The 20,886-nt window shown below is 39.6% G+C and overlaps 2 protein-coding genes and 1 non-coding gene across 17 annotated transcripts in view; 1 reads left to right on the top strand and 2 right to left on the bottom strand.

Moving 5' to 3' along the window:
- NUDT13 (nudix hydrolase 13) overlaps positions 1–20,886 on the top strand; it is a 40,992-nt gene that overhangs the window by 10,502 nt on the left and 9,604 nt on the right. For 2 of the 10 annotated variants that reach the window (XM_054503802.2, XM_063670497.1), the window contains exons 4-9: positions 354–488; positions 2,430–2,536; positions 3,332–3,457; positions 3,612–3,723; positions 4,883–5,037; positions 9,553–10,678. In XM_054503802.2, coding sequence (XP_054359777.1) covers positions 354–488; positions 2,430–2,536; positions 3,332–3,457; positions 3,612–3,723; positions 4,883–5,037; positions 9,553–9,753 — 836 coding nt within the window. In that variant the 3' untranslated portion in view covers positions 9,754–10,678. Of the gene's footprint in view, positions 1–353; positions 489–2,429; positions 2,537–3,331; positions 3,458–3,611; positions 3,724–4,882; positions 5,038–9,008; positions 9,349–9,552; positions 10,679–20,886 lie in introns of those variants that run through there. The other 8 variants (XM_054503806.2, XM_054503805.2, XM_054503804.2 and 5 more) reach the window with 8 other exon arrangements.
- LOC129007011 (small nucleolar RNA SNORA11) lies at positions 4,288–4,415 on the bottom strand. The gene has a single exon (XR_008492192.1). It is a non-coding gene; the product is annotated as a small nucleolar RNA SNORA11 (small nucleolar RNA).
- Positions 7,190–20,886, bottom strand: part of ECD (ecdysoneless cell cycle regulator) — a 39,777-nt gene continuing 26,080 nt past the window's right edge. For 2 of the 6 annotated variants that reach the window (XM_054503781.2, XM_054503787.2), the window contains 6 exons: positions 18,500–18,606; positions 18,179–18,365; positions 16,876–16,943; positions 15,589–15,803; positions 13,463–13,673; positions 7,190–7,491 (listed from right to left, as the gene is read on the bottom strand). In XM_054503781.2, the coding sequence (XP_054359756.1) occupies positions 7,424–7,491; positions 13,463–13,673; positions 15,589–15,803; positions 16,876–16,943; positions 18,179–18,365; positions 18,500–18,606 (856 nt within the window). In that variant the 3' untranslated portion in view covers positions 7,190–7,423. Of the gene's footprint in view, positions 7,492–12,279; positions 12,479–13,383; positions 13,674–15,588; positions 15,804–16,875; positions 16,944–18,178; positions 18,366–18,499; positions 18,607–20,886 lie in introns of those variants that run through there. The other 4 variants (XM_054503780.2, XM_054503785.2, XM_054503783.2 and 1 more) reach the window with 2 other exon arrangements.

Raw genomic sequence — 20,886 nt, 5'->3', positions numbered from 1 at the left:
TCTGTACCATTTTAAGTGTGATACTTATTTTTTTTTCAATGACTTAATAAGTTAACTATCATGCATCTTACTAACTAGGGGATATTTTCCTTTCATGATACAGTCATACAGTAATACAATGTTATACAAGAATTCCTTCTTTGGTCTAAAGTCCTCAGATTGCTAATGAGAAAACAGGCCTGGAGAGGTTAAATGGTTAGACCAAGGTTACGTAGCTAATTAGCTGCAGTTGGAAGCCAAGTATACTCGCTTTAAGCTGAAGTAGATGATTTTCTGTGAGTCTAATATGGCTGTAGTGATTTAATAGAAACCCTTGTGTTTTGCTTTTCTCCCTTCCTCTTTCTGTTTCTTAGAGTTGGAAAGGCTCCTGGGTAAATTTGGACAGGATGCACAAAGAATAGAGGATTCTGTGCTGATTGGATGCTCTGAGCAGCAGGAAGCATGGTTTGCTCTGGATCTAGGTCTGGATAGCTCCTTTTCCATAAGTGGTACATAACGTTATTCCTAACGGGTACTTCCCAGTGGTCTTCAGAATTTGGGATTTCACATAATGGTAAAATTTAAAGGAAAATTTGGGGAATACAAAAGGTTATCAACTTTCTATTTTTTAAAAAAGGACATTAAAAATAGGGTCATCTGCTATCATCATCATTTAAATGAAAATAAAGGACATTTTAATGTCTTCTAAGTTAGGTGATGGGTACATGAATGTTTATGGTATTAGTCTCTGTACCATTATACATTTTATTATTTATTTTATTTTATCTTATTTTATTGAGACAATGTCTTGCTGTCGCCCAGGCTGGAGTGCAGTGGTACAATCACAGCTCACTGCAGCCTTGACCTCCTGGGCTCAAGTGATCCTCCCACCTCAGCCTCCTGAGTAGCTGGGACCATAGGCATGTACTACCATGCCCAGCTAATTTTTAATTTTTTTTTTTTTTATAGAGACGGGGGTCTCCTTATGTTGCCCAGGCTGGTCTCAAACTCCTGGGCACAAGCAATCCTCCCTCCTTGGCCTCCCAAAGTGCTAAGATTATAGGTATGAGCCACCACACCTGGCCTATACATTTTGTATATTTCTTTTTTTTTTTTTTGAGGCGGAGTTTCACTCTTGTTGCCCAGGCTGGAGTGCAATGGCGCGATCTCGGCTCACCGCAACCTCCGCCTCCCAGGTTCAAGCGATTCTCCTGCCTCAGCCTCCCTATTAGCTGGGATTACAGGCACGTGCCACCATGCCCGGCTAGTTTTGTATTTTTAGTAGAGACAGGGTTTCTCCATGTTGGTCAGGCTGGTCTCGAACTCCTGACCTCAGGTGATCCGCCTGCCTCGGCCTCCCAAAGTGCTGGGATTACAGGCATGAGTCACCAAGCCCAGTCACATTTTGTATATTTCAATATTTCATAAGAAATGTTAAAAAACTTATAACATCATTCTAATTTCTTTTTTGAATACAGGTGAATAAAAATGTTTCCATATAGCTCTGGGTCCACAGACCTGCAATTGGGAACCACTTTGCTATTGGCTCATGGCTCCTGTCAGGCTTTCCTTCTGTCTTTAATGGTCTAGGTGTAAATGTAGTGATGCTGGGATGAGGTTCAGATAGGAGCCGTGAGGTCTCACTTCATCTCTTTTCCAAGGATAAGCTAATGCAAATGTTCTTGTTGCCCAGAAGAAGATCTTGAGAAATACTGTGTGCTAATGTTTCCCAAACTGGCCTGAATATAAGAATCACCTGGTGCTTGTTAAAACAAAAATGGAGATTGCTGGGCCTCACTCCATGCCAGCTGCTTTAGAATCTCCAGGTAGGGGCTTGAGAATCTTGCTTTAAAAAAAAATTATATATATATATTTATTTATTTTGAGATGGATTTTTGCTGTCACCCAGGCTGGAGTGCAGTGGTGCGATCTCGGTTCACTGCAACCTCTGCCTCCTGGGTTCAGGTGATTCTCCTGCCTCAGCCTCCTGAGTAGCTAGGATTACAGGCGCCCACCACCAAGCCCGGCTAATTTTTGTGTTTTTAATACAGACAGGGTTTCACCATGTTGGCCAGGCTGGTCTCGAACTCCTGACCTCAAGTGATTCACCCACCTCGGCCTCCCAAAGTGCCGTGCCTGGCCTTTTTTAAGTTTTAGAGATGGGGTCTCGCTGGAGTGCAGTGGCTATTCACAGGTAAGATCATAGCACACTGTATGTAGCCTGGAACTCCTAATGGCCTCAAGCCATCCTCCTGCCTCAGCCTCCTGAGTAGCTGGGACTACAGGCACATGCCCCCACACCCAGCTGAGAACCTGGATATTTTTTACTTTCTCCAGTTGAATCTTATGAGGCAAGTTTGGGAAACACTATTTTAACAGGAGAGACTGGAGACAGGCCCTGAGACAAAGTTTGTCTTTGTTTAATTTCATTATCTTTTCTAATTTTCTAGCCTCCTTACACAAACCTGAAATGGAGACAGAGCTCAAGGGGTCTTTCATTGAGCTGAGAAAGGCTCTCTTTCAACTCAATGCAAGGGATGCCTCCTTGCTGTCCACGGTAGATTCTGATTTCTCATTCTGTAGGAAATTTAGTAGAGCAGTATGTGTGGGCAAATCCATGTGTACATACGCAAGGCTAGAGTGACATTTGATTTCTTCTTTTGCAGATTATAGTCCTTTCTACAAACACTGGCAGGACAATGTGCTGTAGGAAGATTGCTTGTTCTTCCTTCTTCTGCCCTTGTTTTTGGCAGAACCACTGTCAAGATCATTGTCTCCTAAAGACATGCAGATCTATGGCAATAGGATCTGTCAGCCTCATAAACATTTTTAATGACCCACATAGCATGACATATACAGTATCATGTTTTCCCTAAGAGAAATTACTTTACATTGCTTTAATGACTTGCCCTCACAGCTTTAGATTTCACTTGCTAAAGTATTTTGATTGTGCATTTAATTTAAAAAGAAACCTCTAAACATTTTTTTAGTTGCAAAAAATTCTAACTTTACCAGGGAGAAGAAGATTTTGGGGTGTTCAACTATACTGGGAATGTTTTATTTTTAAGCTGGTTAGTGAATACATGGGTGTTCATTTTATTACCTCATATACTTCATATGTTTTAAATAATAATACATTTTAAAATATGCTTTTATTCAGATTTCTGATGCTAGAGGAATATGTTCAGTTAGTTTACTTGTCCTGAAATTTAAACAGTAACCATTTAAATTACATGAGCTGTAAAGAGATTGGCATTTCCCTGTGAGTTGTTCCAGACACTAGGCCCAGTGCTGTTAAAGATGAGCCCCGCATTCTCTCCAAATGAAACCAGGCCCATCTTTGTGTTCCTAGGCTCAAGCTCTTCTCCGCTGGCATGATGCTCATCAGTTCTGCAGCAGAAGTGGGCAGCCCACCAAGAAGAACGTGGCTGGCAGCAAGCGTGTGTGCCCTTCCAATAATATCATCTATTATCCACAGGTAAGTATTGCTGTAAGAGGACAGTAATCCAAGAAGACCGTGCACTGCTTTGTCCTGGGGAAGGAAGCCTGTGCAATTCCTTAATTATACATTGCTTTAGCTCATTGGCAGGGCCCAAAGTGCCAGCATCTCAGTTTCCACTCCCCTTTCCCAGATGGCTCCTGTGGTGATCACACTGGTGTCAGATGGGACCCGATGCCTGCTTGCCCGCCAAAGCTCCTTTCCCAAGGGAATGTATTCTGCCTTGGCAGGTTTTTGTGATATAGGTAAGGAGTTTAGGGGATATACAGGTGACACTGGAAGATATACAATCTTACTAATACAGTCTTCTCTGTCTTGTTGCTATAAAGCTTGAATTCCCAAGCACATTCTTTTCTATCATGTCAAGAAAACTGCTTTCTGGCATGAAGTCATTTTATATATTTATATATAATTTTTTCCTTTCCTTTTTTTTGAGATGGAGTCTCACCCTGTTGCTCAGGCTGGAGTGCAGTGGCGCAATCATGGCTCATTACAGCCTCAACCTTTTGGGCTCAAGCAATCCTCCCACCTCAGCCTCCTGAATAGCTAGGACTACAGGCGCAGGCTAACATGCCCGGCTAATTTTTAAAATTTTTTGTAGAGACAGGGTTTCGCCATGTTGCCTAGACCAGTCCTGAACTCCTGGCTTCAAGTGACCTGCTTGCCTTGACCTCCCAAAGTGTTGGGATTACAGGTGTGAGCCACACTATTTTTTTAAGCAAATTTCAAACATAGGAGATTGTTGAAAGAATTATACAGTGAACACCCATACACCCACTACCCAGATTCTATAATTTTTTTTCCTCTTCACATGTAGGCATTTGTTTGTAGGGAGGCCACAAGCTTTGTGCCTCTCATCGCAATGACCCCAGATTCCTGTTGGGTGTGTTATAAACAGAGGAACCATTCTTTAGGCCCCCTGCTCTGAGCACACCCCTAGATTCCATAAATTTTTACTACACTTACTTTATCACAAAGCTGTCCATCTATCCATTAATTAATCTATCTTATTTTTTGATGCATAGATTGAAGATATTAGTACATTTCTTCCTATTTCAGCATGCATAACATTTGCTAGAATTCAGTATTTATTTACAGGTTGGTTTTTTCTCTAGTCTATTGGGGTCAAATTTGCAAATGGTGAAAAGTGGAATTTTATGAAAGCTGAGGGCAGTAGTCCCTCCTACTGTCACCCTTACTTTAGACCTAGCAGGCTTAAGCACTGTGGTTCAACACACAGCTCTGGACCTGATTCTTATTGTTGGAATGACTCAGAGTTTTAGGACACTCCCAAGAGCATTTCATTGAAACTTTGGAGCCAGTGTTGTGTACCTTTCTCAAATGGGCTGTCTGTATCACCCTTCTAGCTACAGGGCTGTCCTGAATTAATCTGAGTGCTTGTAGGTGAAAGTGTAGAAGAGACCATCCGTCGAGAAGTTGCAGAAGAGGTGGGATTGGAGGTGGAAAGCCTGCAGTACTATGCATCCCAGCACTGGCCCTTCCCTAGTGGCTCACTCATGATTGCTTGCCATGCAACTGTGAAACCAGGGCAGACAGAAGTAAGTTCTCATGTTCCCTTATGCTGTGATACTTCTTTTGCTTCATCCAACCTGCTCATCAGCAAGTACTTATTAAGCACTTGTCTAGTCCAGCATCATCTAGATTACATAAACATTTGTAAAATATGATTTAGGGCTGAGCACAGTGGCTCATGCCTGTAATCCCAACACTTTGGGAGGCTGACGTGGGCGGATCACTTGAGGTCAGGAGTTCAAGACCAGCCTGGCCAACATGGCAAAACCCCATCTCTACTAAAAATACAAAAATTAAGGCTGGGTGCAATGGCTCATGCCTCTAATCCCAGCACTTTGGGAAGCTGAGGTGGGCGGATCACGAGGTCAGGAGTTCAAGACCAGCCTGGCCAAGATAGTGAAACCTCATCTCAACTAAAAATACAAAAATTGGCTCGGCGTGGTGGCAGGGGCCTGTACTCCCAGCTATTTGGGAGGCTGAGGCAGGAGAATCGCTTGAACCTGGGAGGTGGAGGTTGCAGTGAGCTGAGGTCGCGCTACTGCACCCCAGCCTGGGCAACAGGGCGAGAATGCACCTTGAAAATAAATAAATTAATTAATTAAATTAAATATGATTTATGCTCTCAAGGAATTTGCAACCTAGTAAAGGAAGCAAATAATCTCCATTCTCCCTTGCATATATGTCAATCACGAGACAATTTATTTTATTTTATTTTATTTTATTTTATTTTGAGACGGAGTCTTACTCTGTTGCCCAGCCTGGAGTGCAGTGGTGCGATCTCGGCTCACTGCAACCTCCGCCTCCTGGGTTCAAGTGATTCTCCTGCTTCAGCAGAGAAGTATATACCCTTGAAATTATCAAACCATCATGACTATCGATGCCATAAACTTATTCATCACCTACAAAAGTTTCCTCCCACCCCTTTTATTTTTCTCCCACCCCACTTTTTTTTTTTTATTTTGTGGTAAGAGCACTTGATGTGGGATCTATTCTCTTAGCAAATTTTTATGTGTATAATATAGTATTATTAATTGTAGACCCTATGGTGTACAGATCTTCAAAACTTATTTTGCATGACTGAAACCTTGTACCCTTTGACCAGTGGCCACCCTCCCTTCAGCCCCTGGCATGCAACTCTTTCCATTTTCCCCTCCCTTCAGCCCCTGACAACCACCATTCTACTCTCTGCTTCTGTAAGTTTGACTATTTTAGAGTCCACATATAAGTGAGATCATGCAATATTTGTCTTTCTGTGTCTGGCTTATTTCACTTAGCATGTCCTTTGGGCCCATCTATCTTGTTGCAACTGCAGGATTTCCTTCCTTTTTAAGGCTGAATAATATTCTATTGTAGTATATACCACATTTTCTTTATCCATTCATCCATTGTGAATAATGCTGCAGTGAACATGGGAGTGCAGATATCTCTTCAAGATCTACATTTCAATCCAGAAGTGGGATGCTAGATCAAAGGGTAATTCTATTTTTAATTTTTTGAGGAACCTCTATATTTTTTTCCATAGTAGGTGCACCAACTTACATTCCCCCCAACAGTGTACATGGGTTCCCTTTTCTCTACATCCTTACCAATACTTGCTGTCCGTTGTACTTTTTTAATGGTAGCCATTAAAGAAGGTATGAGTTAATAGTAGCCATCAAAGAAGGTATGAGGTTTTCATTTGCATTTCCCTGATGATTAGTGATGTTGAGCACCTTTTCACATACCTGTTGCCCATTTAAATACCTTCTTTGGAGAAATGTCTATTCAGATTCTTTGCCCATTTTTAAATTGGCTTATTTATTTTTTGGTATTAAGTTGTAGGAGTTCCTTATATATTTTGGATATTAACTCCTTATTAGATAGAGGGTCTGCAAATATTTTCTCCCATTCTACAGGTTGTCTCTTCACTCTGTTGATTGATTTCCTGACTCTGCAGAAGCTTTAGGGAAGCTTGTCTATCTTTGCTTTTCTTGCCTGTGCTTTGGTGTCATATCTAAGAGACCATTGCCCAGTCTAATGTCTAGAAATTTATTCCTTTATGTTTTCTTCTAAGAATTTTATTGTTTCAGGTTTTACATTTAAGTCTTTAATCCATTTTAAGTTGGTTTTTGCATATGATGTAAGATAAGGGTCCAATTTCATTCTTTTGCATGTGGATATCCAATTTTCCCAACACTGTTTATATGAGACAATTTATCTTTTATTGTCAGGAGTTAAGAGTATCTTACATACAGTAGGCACACAATCAGGCATCATTTAATGACTGACTGCAGGATTGGTCTTATTGCTCAAGTCAGTCAGGATGCTAGGAACTAAAAATATAAAACTATAGGAACTTGTAGTTGAAAGAAACTTAGACGTTGTCTTTTTTTTTTTTTTTTTTTTGAAACACAATCCATTTATTTGTGAGGCTCAGTAAACATGACTCTGAGTTGCCAGTACTGTCCAAAACTGGTGGCCATGAGTTAACTGAAGGAAATCTAGAAAGAAGAGAAAGGTCAGCAGAAATTTCATGGTGATTGACAGGCATTAATCAGGGAATGTACTTTTATCTCTGACTACATGTGATAGCTCTTGTAGTCAGATATTCATTGAAAGGATGTGATGGATGTATCTGAATTTCTTATCTAGGAACCTCCATGTTTTGCTCTGTGAAGCTAATGGTATAAGCTTTAGCAGCAGCCCAGCTGGGTGCAGGATGACTTCAACAGGCTCAACACAGATACTAAAAAGATAATCAATGAATAACATTAATATTTGCATAACATATGTGTGAAAAGAAAACAGGGTTATTGAGGCAAGTAAGGGTTTCATGGAAAAGAGCCAAAAATATGCGTTTATTCTCCCAGTAACGTGGCTTGGCCTATTCTTCTGTTATTCCTCTCAGTGATTCTCTCCAGGGATGTGGTCTGATCTACTGACATCTCACTTTTGAAATCCTTGCTCCTGTTTTCCATTATTCCTTTTTCCAGTCTCCATTATTTTCTCTGCCATTCTAAATGTTATTCCTTTTTGAGATGGAGTCTCACTCTTGTCGCCCAGGCTGGAGTGCAGTGGCACGATCTCAAGCTCACTGCAACCTTCGCCTCCCAGGTTCAAGCAATTCTCCTGCCTCAGCCTCCCGAGTAGCTAGGATTACAGGTGCCTGCCAGCATGCCCAGCTAATTTTTGTATTTTTGTTAGAGATGGGGTTCCACCATGTTGGTCAGGATGGTCTCAAACTCCTGACCTCAGGTGATCCTCCCACCTCGGCCTCCCAAAGTGTTGGGATTATGGGCATGAGCCACCACGCCCGGCTAGACGTTATCTTATCCAATCTCATCTTGCACTTCTCTAGCATCACTGACCAATGGTCTCTGCCTGCCAAAGTTTGCCTATTGTATGTTTTGGTTTTTATAGAATATCTAATCTATTTCAGCTTCCTCGGGATGAAGTTCGCATTACTTTGCTTCTTGCAAAGATGAGACTATGCTTTTGACTATCATTAACCCTTATCCTTTAAAAAAAAAAAAAAAAAAAAAGAGTGGCTGGGCACAGTGGCTCACGCCTGTAATCTCAACACTTTGGGAGGCCGAGGCAGGTGGATCACCTGAGGTCAGGAGTTCAAAAACATCCTGTCCAACATGGTGAAACCCTGTCTCTACTAAAAATACAAAGAAATTAGCCAGGTGTGGTGGCGGGTGCCTGTAATCCCAACTACTTGGGAGGCTGAGGCAGGAGAGTCATTTGAACCTGGGAGGCGGAGGTTCCAGTGAGCCAAGATCACACCATTGCCCTCTAGCCTGGGCAAAAAGAGCAAAACTCCATCTCAAAAAAAAAAAAAAGTAATATTTGTATGTTCTTTTTAATTGAAAAATTTATACAATCAATAGAGACACAAGGAAAAATAGGTATTATTCATAATTTATTCTCAATGTTAACCACTCTTAACATTTTAGTATTTGTACTTCCAGGATTTATGTAATGTATCTTATCTTTTTTTTTTTTACTATGTTAGAAATATATTTAACTCGGCCGGGCGCAGTGGCTCACACCTGTAATCCCAGCACTTTGGGAGGCCGAGGCGGGCAGATCACAAGATCAGGAGATCGAGACCATCCTGGCTAACATGGTGAAACCCCGTCTCTACTAAAATATACAAAAAATTAGCCGGGCATGGTGGCGGGCGCCTGTAGTCCCAGCTACTCAGGAGGCTGAGGCAGGAGAATGGCGTGAACCTGGGAGGTGGAGCTTGCATTGAGCCGAGATAGCGCCAGTGCACTCCAGCCTGGGCAACAGAGCGAGACTCCGTCTCAAAAAAAAAAAAAAAAAAAAAAAAATATATATATATATATATATATATATATATAAAACTCTCATTTCTTAATTATGCCTCTTTTGCTTCTGGGCAGTATCTAGAACTGACTTTCACCTAACCTGAAGATCCCAGGTATTATCTTCTAAGATTGCTTAGTTCTAGAATCATTTTCTGACCTTTAGCCATAGTATTCTAAATTTTGTAGCTCCTGACCTTACATCCTTTTCTTCCTTATGTCTTTCAGATCCAGGTGAACTTGAGAGAATTAGAGACAGCTGCCTGGTTCAGTCATGATGAGGTAGCCACAGCCCTGAAGAGAAAGGGCCCCTATACTCAGCAACAGAATGGGACTTTCTCATTCTGGCTGCCCCCTAAGTTAGCCATCTCCCACCAACTGATTAAGGAGTGGGTGGAAAAACAGACCTGTTCTTCCCTGCCTGCTTAGCCCAGATCAAGTCACTTAGATCACTCCTTGGTATTCCTGAGGGACAAACTAGAGATCAGTTGACAAAGGAGAAGTGACAAAAGACAAGCTGCAGAAGGACCTCAGAAGGGCAGAGCAGAGGGTGCGCCTACAGTAAGAGACACTTCTATCAGCAGTGTTAATGGAAGAAATTCCTACCAATGGGCAATCAAAAAAGCCAGTGTGAGAAGAAAACTGATGAGCTGTCAACTCAAAAATCAGGGGGAAGGGGGAAGCATTAGTTTGGATGTAGGCCCTTGTTCAGTCATTTTCTCTAAGGCCTTGGAAGCAAACATCTTCTGGCATATGGCTTGTTAATGTTGTGTTTACACTAACTGCCAAAATGTGCCTGTTGTAAGTTTGGTTAAAACTTTTATCTTAGTACTGAAAATATATAGCAAGTTTCAAGTCATTACTGAGTTACTTGTTACCCTTACAGAATTAAGAAAAATAGCACAGTATAACATTTTTAAATTCATGTACAGGTGCATTCTAGTTACATGAACATGGCAGTTAAATAAAAGTCATAATTAAGTCATTATGACTCAGAGTACTTTATAATAAATCAGATGCCATGAGGCTCTGTTGAGGAAGTGGAATCCCAATGGGACTCCAGACAGTAAATCTTTTTCGCTGTTTTCAGCTCTGTCACATGCTCAGTTTGTGACCCAGGGAAAAGACTATTGCTTTGCCATGCCTGTTTTCCTAAATAAAACAGTTGCTGGCATTTGCACATCCACAATGTGTTGATTAACAAAGGAATTGGTGGAGATAAACAGATGCCAAACCTGATCTGTTTCTTAAACTTTATGGAATAAACTAAATTTAGGATTTCTCATCATTCATATATGATGCCATATGGGAGAAGAGTTTATTTGGGGAAAATAAAAGAAATTTCCACACCTTTGTTCTGATGTCTTTTTCTGTCCTATGAATTGAGAAAATTTTACAAGGTGAGAATTTGAGGGTAGGGGAAAGGATCCCTATTGGTGACAATTAAACATTTAAGTCCAGGTTTCAAGTCAGTGGAACAACTGAAGCAATGTGCAGGAGAAATGTTAGAGGTCTTGCTGAAAAGAGGAAATAATCATATCTTCAGAAGATTCTAGGGACTTATTTGTGACTAAAGACAAAAGCTCCAGAGACCCTAAGGTTATTTACATGTCCAAGTCCCATAGGACTAAGTCCCAAAGTCCCATAGGACTAAAGAGATTCTAGAACTAGAAAAGTTAAAGCACTGAATTTCCTTTTGATCTCAAAAGGTCATTGCTCTCTCCACTGCCAGCAAACCATCATTGCTTTGGGGAAATCAAAGTGCCTTCATCAGGAAATGTTGAGGGATAATATGTGATGGGACTTGATTGTCTTATTAGATTGGCAGCTTGCCTTTACCTGGGCTGAACCCAGCATGCAGAAGGGAAAAGCACTCACTAAAGAGAGGTCCTGAGATTTCTTCATATCTTGCAGTTAGAAGAAAACAGTTCAGGGTCCATGTGTATCACCATCTCCCAATCTTTTCTATCTCTATGTGGGTGTGTTTGTGAGCACATGTGTACACATCACCAATCTGAAAATACTGATAGAAAGGGGAGTGTGTGGAATTCCTGGTTATGAGTTTCCCAGACTTACCATGGAGTAACTGTTTGTTTTTTGATTAATGTGTTTTTGGAAAAGAAAAGATGAGAGTGGCTAACAGCAGGAACTGCAACATTGAACTTTGCTTCTCAGTAGTGAGTGGGAAAAGAGCTTTGCTGTAGAACCCCAAGGATATCTGAAAGCTGAGGCAGAAGAGAGCAGGCTTGGGATACTGAAAATGGCAGATAAATAAAAGAAACTTTGGTACAGGACCTACCTGACCTGAGAATATATACGTGGGCAATAAATTATGAAGGTGCTAAGGATAAATAGAACCCATCTGGGTCCATGATGCAGAATAGAAAAACAGGTAAAATCTTGTGAGCCTGGCTGAAAGTCAGTCAGCCGTGGCAACCAGAATAAAAAAAAAATTTCATTTATATTTTTGCCTGTCTATCGCCCTTTCTGTACCCAATATTTAATCCTCAATGAAGATAAACCTAATGTACCACAAGTGCGATGGAGGGGATACCTTTTTCTCACAGTTGAGCTGGGACGGCATTCTGGCCCCATTTTTAACATGAGAAATGTAGCTTCAAAACAAACAATAAAAATATATTTAAAATAATTATTATTTAAAATGTTAAAATGTTGCACAATATCATCTGATGTGTTACTTTAGTCAATGTGTAACACTTACCCTCTTCCTTAGTTCATTTCAGTGAACACTAGGAAGACAAAGGATTGGAGTGGGATATGGTATATTTAGTTTTTATTTATTTATTTATTTTTGAGATGGAGTATCGCTCTTGTCGCTCAGGCTGGAGCGCAATGGCGCAATCTTGGCTCACTGCAACCTCCGGCTCCCGGGTTCAAGCTATTCTCCTGCCTCAGCCTCCCAAGTAGCTGGGATTATAGGCGCCCACCACCATGTCTGGCCGTATTTAGTTTTTATTAGTTCGTGATAGTAAGTTCTCAAATGAGAACGCTACTACACCATTCTCCTAATTCCTCCCTTGGTCACTGGAGAGGGAACAGTATGAAACTATTTCCATTGTTTTTACTTGGATAGGGTAAGATATAGTAAAGGCATCTCTCTGCTGCATACAATAATAAAGAAGAATCCAGAGACCTAGATTATAAAAACATGGTCAGTATATGGAGCTGTCTGTAGAGAAGACTTTTTTTTTGCTTTTAATGGTGAACTTTATGATATATAGATAATACTTGATTTATTTTAGAAGGAATATGAGAATCATTTTAAGAAATAAACATTTCATCTTAGCAATAGATATATCAGTTATATTAAATATCAAACCAATTAATTAATTAAAACAATTAAGTACAATATCAGGTATGAAATATCCAAAATCTGCAAATCCATAGAGACAGAAAGTAGTGGTTTCTAGGGGCTGGGAGTAGAAGGGAATGAGAGACTATTAGTGAGTATGGGGTTCCTAATATTCTAGAATTAGATGGTAGGGATGGTTGCACAATTTTGTAAATATACTAAAAACCACTGAATTGTATAATTTAAAGGGTAAATTTTTTGGTATGTGACATATCAATATAGCTGTTATTTACAAGTAAATAAGTTCTATATCTTGCTTCAGGTACATACATACATGCAAAAATTCACTGACTGTACACTTAAGATTTGTGCACTTAACCATATGCATGTTATGCCTCATTAAAAAAATTGAAAAGAAAAAGTGAATGAGTTATCAAATCCAAATTTGTCAACTTGAAATTTTGATCTGAGGATGAATAGCAGTAAGGGAGAAATTTAAATATTTACAATTACTCCCAGGGTATATTGTGGTAGGGTATGTCTTTAGCACGAAATATGTGAATTTCACCTCAAGGTTGTCTAGGGGCTAGATTCTACCCTGCCGAGTTCAAAACCTGTGTATAACCCACAGTTGAGATCACAAAGACTTGTGCCAAGAGGGCCACATTTGGGGCTCATGGAGAAGTCAATCTGTAAAATTTGTAATGAAGAAACATTTTTACCAAATGAGTAATCTAAATTAGAAATGAACAGAATCATATTCAGTATTTATTTAAAAAGAAAAAAGAGAAGCTAAATGTGCTGGTTAATTTTTCATTGGCTTACTTGTTGGTCTGTGATCGGTGTTGTCAGGCAGCTGCACTCCCATGCTTTGTAAAAGATTGGAAGCAGGTCCTGCCAGTCCAGCTTGGGAGCTATAGGATTCCAATATATTTGAAACCAGGTTCAGGTCTACATCTACTGGTGCCATAACAGATTCTCCTGTACCAGAATCTTCCTCATCTGAATTGTTGTCAGTAGTCTGGGATACAGGTTCCTTATTCATGGAGGGAAAAGAAAATTATGGGCTAATATATCATTAGGTTGCATGGTGGTTACAATAAAAAGATAACTAAGCCACAATGTAAATTTGCATTCCAAATTAAAAAGGAAACTTCTTATCCTTGGTGATATAAACTGAAAATGAAGTCTAATAAGTTATATGGCCTAGAACACATATTAAAACTTGGTTCTAAAGATTATAACACATTTCTCTCCAGGAAAGATTCCTGCACATCGAATAAATCGCATGTCTATTTTGAAATAGCTCAAGGGCTAATAGAATTAAGAAGGTACATTTATAACTTGTCTAAGAGTCTTAAAAGAAACAAACATAAAAGTGAATATTAAACAAAATAATAATGTAAATTTTCTTCAAAATGTAAGAAGCGAGTGTTCTTTTCTTTCCCCCCAGTGAAAAAGCTTAAAAGTAAAAACACAAGGCTTTGTGGTTCCAACCACAAAGACTCTAAATTGTTAGTTGGGCCTCTGATTCCACAAGCTGGGGAAAGGATTTGAAAGATTACAGCTCAATAGACTTTTATGTCCTTGCTACCCAAAGCGTTGTCCATGGAGCAGCAGAGTCTCCATCGCTTGGGGCTTATTAGAAATGGAAAATCTCAGCTGGGAGTGGTCGCTCATGCCTGTAATCCCACCACTTTGGGAGGCTGAGGTGGGTGGATCACTTGAGGTCAGGAGCTGCAGAGATTAGCCTGGCAAACATGGTGAAACCCTGTCTCTACTAAAAATAGAAAAATTAGCCCGGCATGGTGGTGCGCACCTGTAGTCCCAGCTACTTGGGAGGCTGAGGCAGAAGAACTGCTTAAACCCAGGAGGCAGAGGGTGCAGTGAGCCAAGATTGTGCCACTGCACTCCAGCCTGGGTGACAGAGGGAGACTTCCATCTCAAATAAAATAATAATAATAATAATAATAATAATAATAATAATAAAAAAATAAAACAAAATAATAATTAAAAAAGGAAAATCTCAAGCTTCATCCCAGGCCTACTTAATCAGAATCTATGTTGTAACATGATCTTTTGGTTTATATTCACATTAAAATTTAAGAAATACTGCTTTAGATAAATCTAATATATGGTTTCTACTAGATTTTGACAATTCTGGAAGTGACTATAGTTTTAAAAGTGGTTTAGATGATCAAAGCAAGGAGAATTAACATTAATTAAAGAACTATCGTAGGTTTTACTGCTGTCTAATTTGGTTCTCATGTTAATTCTGTGATATGAGGATTACTGGTTTATAGATACATTCACAGTGGACAGCTGAGCTAGACTTCAAACCCTAACCCATAAGACTCCCGGGTCCTTGCTCTTTCCATAATGCCTCTGTTTAAGATTAGACAGTGGTGGCATTAAAAACTAGGATGAAAACATAAACGGAAGGTGAATTCTAAATTTGGCTCTAAATTAGGGAAACATACAAAATAAACTGTTAAAACTGGAAAGTTATTTGAATGTTTAAGATCCTCTCTGTTTATTTACTTATGTTACTTTGTTTTAATCCACTGTGGCCCAAGGCACAGTCTCAAAAGGTCTTGAGAACATGTGCCCTCTCTTTTTTAAAATCCATTTAAGCTGTAGTTTTTTTAAACTACTTTTGAAAAAAAACATATTTAAGAAGTAGTAGTGTACAATCGCATTCTAATTTGCGCATATTATATGACTTTTTATTTTAAATCCTGATAGATAACGTAGAATAAGTAATATAATGAAGCTTATGTTTAGGAAAATTAAGTCTATGATCCTTTATCCTACCAGAGTTAGGAAAACAATTAACATTCTTATTTATTTCAAATCTCACACACCAAAAAAAGAAAAACTATGATAAAATATGGTTTTAGCTATCTGACATACTAGACTCAGAAAGAGAAAGAGGTTAAAAACACACATACCACTTGCTTCCTAGTGGTGAAACTTTTGCTGATGCAGGTGTGTGCTAGTTCCTGGTCCATCTGGGCCATGTATGACTTGAGATTATCAAGAGTTCCTTTCAGAGAAGCCTCTTCGCCAGATTCATGTGTTTCGAAATCCAAGTCATCATCACTATCTAAACATTCAAAGTCTTCCTCATCCAGATCATCAGAATCTGACTCATGAGGCCTTGGCCCTACACAGATCCCAAGAAAGAGCCACTTGGTAATTATTATTATTATTATTATTTTTTAGTTACTACACATCTCAAAATAATTAGAATGTTACCCACAGAAAAAGACTAATACACATAGTCAATCTACTTCACAAAAATCCCTTCTACAAATGGTAGTGCTGGCAGATACGTGTGCATTTAATGTTGTGGAAAAGCGTACAGGCTGAGTCAAAAGATTTAGCTTAAAAAAAGTGAATTCAATTAATTAAAATATTTTTCTTAAAAAAATTTAAAAAATACCTAATAAATGAATATATTTTGATGTAAACATTCAAGCCATACAAGTATTGTCTCCAATCTCACTCTCTACCCAGAGGTAAGCATCTTTTAGCAGTTGCCGGGTATCCCGATCTTTCTCTCTGCAGTTCTGTACATATATACATATTATAATTATTTTTTAATTGAGTTATCTTTTTATTACTGATTTGTAAGTACAGTAATTCCAAAAAAGAACAATATAATATGGGAGCCAAGGTAAAACACTATTTAAACACACAGCATTCAGTCACTCTCAAATATTTAATGAGGCCGGGCACAGTGGCTCACGCCTGTAATTCCAGCACTTTGGTAGGCCGAGGCAGGCGGATCATGAGGGCAGGAGATCGAGACCATCCTGGCTAACACAGTGAAACCCTGTCTCTACTAAAAATACAAAAAAATTAGCTGGGTGTGGTGGCAGGCACCTGTAGTCCCAGTTACTCGGGAGGCTAAGGCAGGAGAATGGTGTGAACCCAGGAGGCGGAGCTTGCAGTGAGCCGAGATCGCGCCACAGCACTCCAGCCTGGGCGACAGAGTGAGACACCATCTCAAAAAAGAAAAAAAATTTAATGAGCAGCTACTATATATGTCAAGCACTAAGCTAGGCAGCCTCTACGAAATTATTCATGGGTAGTAATTCATGGTTGAAAGCAACTCAAACCAGGAAGAGAAAGCAAATATTTTGGCTTCTGAGATATCTAATAACCCAATGCTCTAGCAACAGCCATACTACTAACAGTTTCAAAATGAAAGTCAACATCACACCACTACTTACCTAAAATCTTATCAAAATAATTAAGAAAAGAATCTGCATCAAAAGTGATTGGAGCTTCAGAAGGTTCTCTGCAATATTAAAGGACAAAGACAATTAATTTATTCTAAATACAACTCTTTGAAACTTTTCTAAAGTGGTGCCATTCTTAGGAAAGCTACCAAAGATACAATTTCTAAGGAGGCACAGCAAGAAAAGTTGTAGTTTAAGTTTTAAAAATCCTTGAGTTTACTGGCCTTGCAGGACAACAGAAATGGGAAAGTCTGATAAATGAAAAGTAAAAATTGCATCTTGTTTATGTACATTTAGCTTATGCTGATTTAGGGACCTACCCACTCTCTAGCCCCAATAAGATATCGAGCATTAGCAAAACCATTATTTATTTGAGTTAATTTAAATAAAGCTTGTCCTTTTAAGAACTAAAGCTTAAAAAATAAACAAGAACATATCTTCCCTTATCCCAGCTTTCTTAAAGAGAGAATACCAAATATAAATTTAGATCTTTCATCAGATTCAAGAGCATCAACACTAATAATGATATATTTGATACACAAGTAACAATTTTTTTTTTTTGAGACGGAGTCTCGCTCTGTCACCCAGGCTGCGGTGCAGTGGCACGATCCCAGCTCACTGCAACCTCTGCCTTCTGGGGTCAAGCGATTCTCCTGCCTCAGCCTCTCAAAGTAGCTGGGATTACAGGTGTGTGCCACCATGCCCGGCTAATTTTTGTATTTTTAGTAGAGATGGGGTTTCACCATGCTGGCCAGGCTGGTTTTGAACTCCTGACTTCGTGATCCGCCTGCCTCGGCCTCCCAAAGTACTGGGATTACAGGCGTGAGCCACCGCACCCAGCCTACAAGTAATAATTCTATCTACCTGTTTTTCCTGTTACTTGCCAAATGTAGTTTCACATTTCTGTTATTATTTCTGCCTCTGATGAATCCCTTTGAGTTTTCAGTATCCAATCTGCTTGCAGGGTGGGAGATCAGAGGTCTGAACTTGTTGAAAGCTCAATGTTGAGCCCATAAAGCTACTAAAGAGTAAAGTATATGGCTTCCCTGTGTGGTTCTGGATGATGGTTTTTAGGGTGATCTTTCTGGCTTATTTCAAGGATTGCAAAGGATGAGGCTTCTAGAAATCTGACTTCAGATAAGTAAGTTACCCTAAACTAGGTACAAAAAAGAAAGCAAGCAGTACAACTCATCTACTCAAAAAAAAAAAAAAAAAAAAGTGGAAATGGCAAATGACTATGACTTCAACATTTGGGTTCTAGCTATTTATACATTTATACTTTAACACAAATTACCGAGGCAGCTCTGCTCCCTTGTGGGTTGAGACTTTGGATATGAAAGCTTTCAAGCTCTCTGAGACTTGAGTTAAGTCATAGTTCTGCTCCTTCTCCTCCTTGGAAACAGACTCTGATTCTTTTTTGCCAGCAGCTTCCTGCAGCAGCTGGTCCAGCTGATCTGGTGAGAGATCTAACCACTGGTCATCTGAAAAAGAAGAAAGCATAATACTGCCATTCTACATTCACATAAGTCCTCTTAGGAGAGGATCCTGTGAGACTTACTAGAACATTTTAATTTTTTTTTTTAACCCTTCCACTGTATCCTGGTCCATCACTTACCATCCTCTGGGGGAAGATTAGCTTCTTTTTTCTTAAGGTCTTCTATATCAAATGGTATTGTCTGTAATAAGGTTAAGATTTCTTCACCAGGGCTCATAGCAAGAGAACTATGAAAAATAAAAAACATGAGTATTTCTTCATAAGAGAACCTAGAATAGTAATCATAAATACATAGTATTTTAAGGTTGGAAGGGATTAGCTCGTCTAATTTGGGGAGTTTTTTTTTTTTTTTTTTTTTAAGAGATGGGGTTTCACTGTTGCCCAGAACGGACTCGAACTCCTGGGTTCAAGTGATCCTCCCACTTCAGCCTCCCAAGTAGTCGGCACTACAAGTACATGCCAAAACACCTGGCTCTAATTTGTTTGTTTGTTTGTTTTTAACAGAGTCTCACTCTGTTGCCCAGGCTGGTGTGCAGTGGCACGACCTCGGCTCACCACAACCTCCGCCTCCCAGGTTGAAGCAATTCTTCTGCCTCAACCTCTCAAGTAGCTGAGACTACAGGCATGCGCCACCACGCCCGGCTAATTTTTGTATTTTTAGTAAAGATGGGGTTTCACCATATTGGCCAGGTTGGTCTCAAACTCCTGACCTCATGATCCCCCTGCCTTGGCCTCCCAAAGTGCTGGGATTACAGACATGAGCCACCGCACCCGGCTTTCTAATTTGTTTTTAAGCGTATTTTTAGGTTGCAGATCCCTTTTTCTCAAACAAAACTTTTACCAGGAACTCTAAAATATAGAAGGGCTCAAAGAAAAATGGCCTTCATTAAAGTGGAGGATAGGCCAGGCACAGTGGCTCAAGCCTGTAATCCCAGCACTTTGGGAGGCCAAGGTGGGGAGATCACTTGAGGTCAGGAGTTCACTTGGCCAACATGGTGAAACCCCGTCTCTACTAAAAATACAAAAATTAGGTGGGCGTTGTGGCACGTGCCTGTAATCCCAGCTACTCGGGAGGCTGAGGCAGGAGAATTGCTTGAACCCAGGAGGTGGAGGTTGCAGTGAGCTGCCCCAGCATGGGCGACTGAGCAAGACTCTATCTCAATAAATAAATAAAACAAAATAAAATAAAATAAAATAAAAATAAATAAATTGGAGGATAGAGGCTCAGAGATCTACACAATTGGCCTTCCCTTTTTGCTCTGAAGCAGGCTCCATGGAACATCATTATGAAGCCACTGATCTCGTATAATTCTTTCTATACATATATGTATAGACAGGGTCTCTCTATATATGTATATATATGTACATAGAAAGAGTTGTATTATGTTAATAGTACATATACATATAAAACACATACTAAAAAATACGTAAGAATATACATATAATATATATATTTTATATATGAGGAAAAGAAGATCCAGAAGGAAAGTATCAATTAAAATTTATCTAGCATGTATTAAATGCTATGCTAACACTTTAAATACATTTTCTTATTGAGTCCTCTCATTACTATTATGGAAGGTAATAATCTTGTTTTACAGATGAGAAAACCAGAGCCCAAGGAAGTTCTTTAACTTTTGCAAAGTCTGTATTACCCAGGAGGCGGAGGTTGCAGTGAGCCAAGATCGTGCCATTGCACTCCAGACTGGGCGACAAGAGCGAGACTCTGTCGGCTGGGTGCGGTGGCCCACGCCTGTAATCCCAGCACTTTGGGAGGCCGAGGCGGGTGGATCACGAGGTCAGGAGATCGAGACCATCCTGGCTAACACAGTGAAACCCCGTCTCTACTAAAAAAAAAAAAAAAAAAATTAGCTGGGCGTGGTGGCGGGTACCTGTTGTCCCAGGTACTCGGGAGGCTGAGGCAGATGAATGGTGTGAACCCAGGAGGTGGAGCTTGCAGTAAGCCAGGATCGCGCCACTGCACTCCAACCTGGGCACAGAGCGAGACTCCGTCTCAAAAAAAAAAAAAAAAAAGAGACTCCATAAAAAGAAAAAAAAATCCTCATTCTTTAAGACTTAACTCAAATACCTCTTCCCTGAAGCCTTCCATTATCTTTCTTTTTCTAACATCTCTGCTTCAACCTTAGTGAAAGTTTATTACCTTCTCACTATGACTGTCTTTAGCATTTGATATTCCAGAATGATTTTTATTTTGCCTTTTGTTATGATTATTTGGGTTATTTTCTCTCCTAGTAACATTTACATATTAATAATACAGAGTAGAGACAGTTCCCCATCACCTACGTGATTTTGTAAGGTATGCAAATGTTTATCCAATTAAAGCAAGTCCTTTATACAACTTGATTTGATCCATTCTTAATAGTTCAGACAGGGTGCCATCAATTTATGTAACAAATCATGTCACCATTATGTCACTCACTCAACACATAAGTATCTCTGTGCATAGTTTCTTTTTTTTCTTTTTCTAAGACAGGGTCTCACTCTGT

This window comes from Pongo pygmaeus, chromosome 8, assembly GCF_028885625.2.
Source record: "Pongo pygmaeus isolate AG05252 chromosome 8, NHGRI_mPonPyg2-v2.0_pri, whole genome shotgun sequence".
NCBI lineage: Eukaryota > Metazoa > Chordata > Mammalia > Primates > Hominidae > Pongo > Pongo pygmaeus.
This window is presented reverse-complemented; position numbering and strand designations above follow the sequence as displayed.